This window comes from Choristoneura fumiferana, chromosome 9 (genome assembly GCF_025370935.1).
Source record: "Choristoneura fumiferana chromosome 9, NRCan_CFum_1, whole genome shotgun sequence".
Lineage (NCBI taxonomy): Eukaryota > Metazoa > Arthropoda > Insecta > Lepidoptera > Tortricidae > Choristoneura > Choristoneura fumiferana.
The window spans coordinates 10,335,163-10,338,694 of NC_133480.1; the positions used below are offsets into that span (position 1 = coordinate 10,335,163).

Genomic DNA, 3,532 nt, shown 5'->3' on the forward strand with positions numbered 1-3,532 from the left:
CGCTGGACGCCCCGCATTCGCCTCCGCCGCGTCGTCTGCTTCAACCCCCTCAAACCGAAAATTCTTCTAATAGCGCGCCTTAAATAGAATGTATTACTATACCTTGACAAGCTCGAGAGTCGCATACGAACTAGTTGAGGTATAACAATATAAATTTTGAAATATATACAATTTCCTAATAACATAATGACGAGTAATGACTGTTTTTATGAACAGTTCCGAGTTCCTGGGTCTCATGAAGAAGGTCAGCAAGTCTCCGATGGTTATGGACGTGTTGAACATTCCCGGCGTGCAGCGCTCTCTGGAGCGCCTCGCCGATCTGTTGGGCAAAATACAGAAGGCTCTCGGCGAATATCTCGAGAGGGAGAGAAGCAGCTTCCCCAGGTAGTTATTCCTATCGATATAAAAAGTTTCAAGCGTTTCTAAATTATTCATCCATTCCCCATTGTTGGTACTCGCGCATACATTTTTTTTTAGCCTCAGCTACACAATTGTGATCACGTGACAAGTGACAAATACTAGTTTGAATTTGATAAGCCGCGTATCCACTAGAGGCAGCCTCGGGCCGAGCGGCTGCCTCGCTCCGAGGCCGCGCAAGTGGAGACGCTGCCAAAGGCACGGCTCAGACTGAGGCTCCTTTGAGCACGGCCAAAAAACCGACAAAATAGGGCTCGGCTCGCGGTGCTCGGCCTGAGGCTGCTCTAATGGATACGCGGCTATTCAGAATGGCTAGCGCGTGCGATATTCTCTAGCTGGTCACATTGTGCGTCCTTTTCCTGCTAGATTCGTCATAAATGGACACATTTAACGGCAAAGAAAGAAAAAACGTGCCTGCTAGTATTTACGTACTTTTGCCAATTATTACACTCACCGATTGTTTTAATCAATACTGTCATTCGTACAACAAATTTGACGTAACTAAAACTTGAGAGATGAATTCATAATTATAGATTCTACTTCGTGGGTGACGAGGATCTGCTCGAGATAATTGCAACAGCAAGAACATCGCTCGCCTACAAAAGCATTTCAAGAAGATGTTCGCGGTGTCGCCGCCATTATTCTGAACGAGGACAACACAATTATTAACGGCATTGCGTCGCGTGAAGGAGAAGAGGTAAACACCTTCTCCACTCACAAAGATAAATGCGACTAGTTAAATTTTCATTTTAGTGTGACTTACTTCCGCGTTGTTCGAACACATGTTCTGTTTTAGGTTTACTTCTTATCGCCAGTATCTACCGTAGAGAACCCAAAGATCAACTCCTGGCTTTCTATGGTAGAGCGTGAAATGCGCGTGACTCTGGCGTGCAGGCTCAAAGACGCCGTTGGTGACGTCAAACAGTTCAAAGATGGAAACGTCGACCCTCACAAGTTCATCGAATGGTGCGATAAATATCAGGTATCTGCTTACGACTTGTTATTGATGCGGCTTATTTTAATCCTTCATCATAAAAAAATAAAATAATACATTCGCTGTCGATCTACCTTGCTTCGGCTTTTGGAAGACTGTAGCTCTATTTCTCCCATCCAGACATCCAAAAATCCGTTCCCAGTATGAATTATCACGTTTACATTTAGATTTACAAATTCGTAAAGATTATCAAGAACTTTTGATTTCTAGGCCCAAATCGTAGTGCTAGCCGCTCAGATCCTCTGGTCGGAAGATGTGGATGCCGCTTTAACCAACGGCGGCGGCGACGGATTAAAGAAAGTTCTGTCGCACGTCGAGAACATGCTTAATATACTAGCAGACTCTGTGCTGCAGGAACAACCACCATTGAGGAGAAGGAAACTGGAGCACTTGGTAAGATCAACAACAGCTAGGGCACATTTTTTTGTTACTTATTGACAAGTATGGAAATTAAGGTTAAACTACTTTAGAAGTATATCAAATACCTCATACAAACACTGCTTACAGATCAATGAGTTCGTTCACAAACGCACAGTGACTCGCCGACTGATCGCTTCTGACGTGAACAGTGCTCGCTCGTTCGAGTGGCTCTGTGAAATGCGTTTCTACTTCGACCCGAGAAACAACGACGTAAGTACAATACAAATCTATAAGCAATTTATAACGGAGACTATACTTTTAAAAATTGACATTCCCAAAGTGTACCAGATGCTCCTTTCAACTGTTTTAAGTAAAAATACAAGTAGTTTTTTTTTCTCATAGGTCCTGCAACAGCTTACGATCCATATGGCAAACGCGAAGTTCCTTTACGGCTTTGAATACTTGGGAGTGCAAGATCGTCTAGTACAGACTCCACTTACGGACCGCTGCTACCTCACTATGACCCAAGCGCTGGAGGCTAGACTCGGTGGTTCACCGTTCGGTAAGCATTCGCAGCTAACTTTCTTATATTCATGTGTAATTATTCGAATTATTCTGCGATCACGCAAAGCGCAAAGGTGACGCATCCCGTATAAAAACGGAAGATACATTAACAAAAGTGTGCATTCTACGATGCAGCAACTAAGTTCGAACTAAAACAGAGTAGATGGCGTGTAACTGTTCGTCCAATGCTACTTTTAGTTTGGTTATTAATTGCACATAAATTCTCAGGTCCGGCCGGAACGGGTAAGACCGAGTCGGTAAAAGCCCTCGGCAACCAACTCGGGCGCTTCGTGCTCGTCTTTAACTGCGACGAAACGTTCGACTTTCAAGCTATGGGTCGTATCTTCGTCGGTCTTTGCCAGGTAAACTTCAATCCAAGAATCGTGTCGTAATATTCAGATTACATTATTCAATTGTTTTATCAAATGAACTACATAATACCAAGGTATGGCCTAACAGTCACATGTGTTCCCCAATACCCAACAACAGTTTTTTTCATTGAGAGTTGTTTTAGGTGGGTGCATGGGGTTGCTTTGACGAGTTCAATCGTCTAGAGGAGAGAATGTTGTCAGCCGTATCGCAACAAGTTCAGACAATTCAAGAAGCACTCAAGAGCCATCAAGAGGGAGATAACACCGTAAATAGCAATACAATATCATGATTGAAGATACGTCTACTGCAAGGATACGTAAAACGACAAATAATATAACCGTCCTTTTCCAGCCAAGTCCATAACCGTGGAGCTAGTAGGCAAGCAAGTCCGCGTGAGCCAAGACATGGCGATATTCATCACGATGAACCCGGGCTACGCTGGCCGGTCCAATCTGCCCGACAACTTGAAGAAGCTCTTCCGAAGCTTGGCCATGACCACCCCGGACAGGCAGCTCATTGCCGAAGTCATGTTGTTCAGCCAAGGCTTCAGGACTGCTGAAAAACTGGCTTGCAAGATCGTACCATTCTTTAAGTAAGTAATTTACCTATTTGTAACAGCTATTATCGTCATGACTCCTCCCTCGATCCTCCCTCAGTCCTTCGATGAAATTGCCAGAATATTCAATTTTTGTTTGCGGATTCTTTGAGATTTGAGAGATATCTTTATGTATGTTATTTTTTAAATACTAATTGTGATATGTTTACAGGCTCTGTGACGAACAGCTGTCGAATCGTCTCACTACGATTTCGGCCTGCGAGCTTTGA

The 3,532-nt window shown here is 43.8% G+C and overlaps 1 protein-coding gene across 1 annotated transcript in view; it reads left to right on the forward strand.

Moving 5' to 3' along the window:
• Nucleotides 1-3,532, forward strand: part of LOC141431498 (dynein heavy chain, cytoplasmic-like) — an 8,517-nt gene extending 4,985 nt beyond the window's left edge. The window contains exons 3-12 of the mRNA XM_074092686.1: nucleotides 217-340; nucleotides 998-1,114; nucleotides 1,214-1,399; nucleotides 1,622-1,804; nucleotides 1,919-2,041; nucleotides 2,174-2,333; nucleotides 2,564-2,697; nucleotides 2,850-2,979; nucleotides 3,059-3,299; nucleotides 3,475-3,532. Coding sequence (XP_073948787.1) covers nucleotides 217-340; nucleotides 998-1,114; nucleotides 1,214-1,399; nucleotides 1,622-1,804; nucleotides 1,919-2,041; nucleotides 2,174-2,333; nucleotides 2,564-2,697; nucleotides 2,850-2,979; nucleotides 3,059-3,299; nucleotides 3,475-3,532 — 1,456 coding nt within the window. The remainder of the gene's footprint in view (nucleotides 1-216; nucleotides 341-997; nucleotides 1,115-1,213; nucleotides 1,400-1,621; nucleotides 1,805-1,918; nucleotides 2,042-2,173; nucleotides 2,334-2,563; nucleotides 2,698-2,849; nucleotides 2,980-3,058; nucleotides 3,300-3,474) is intronic.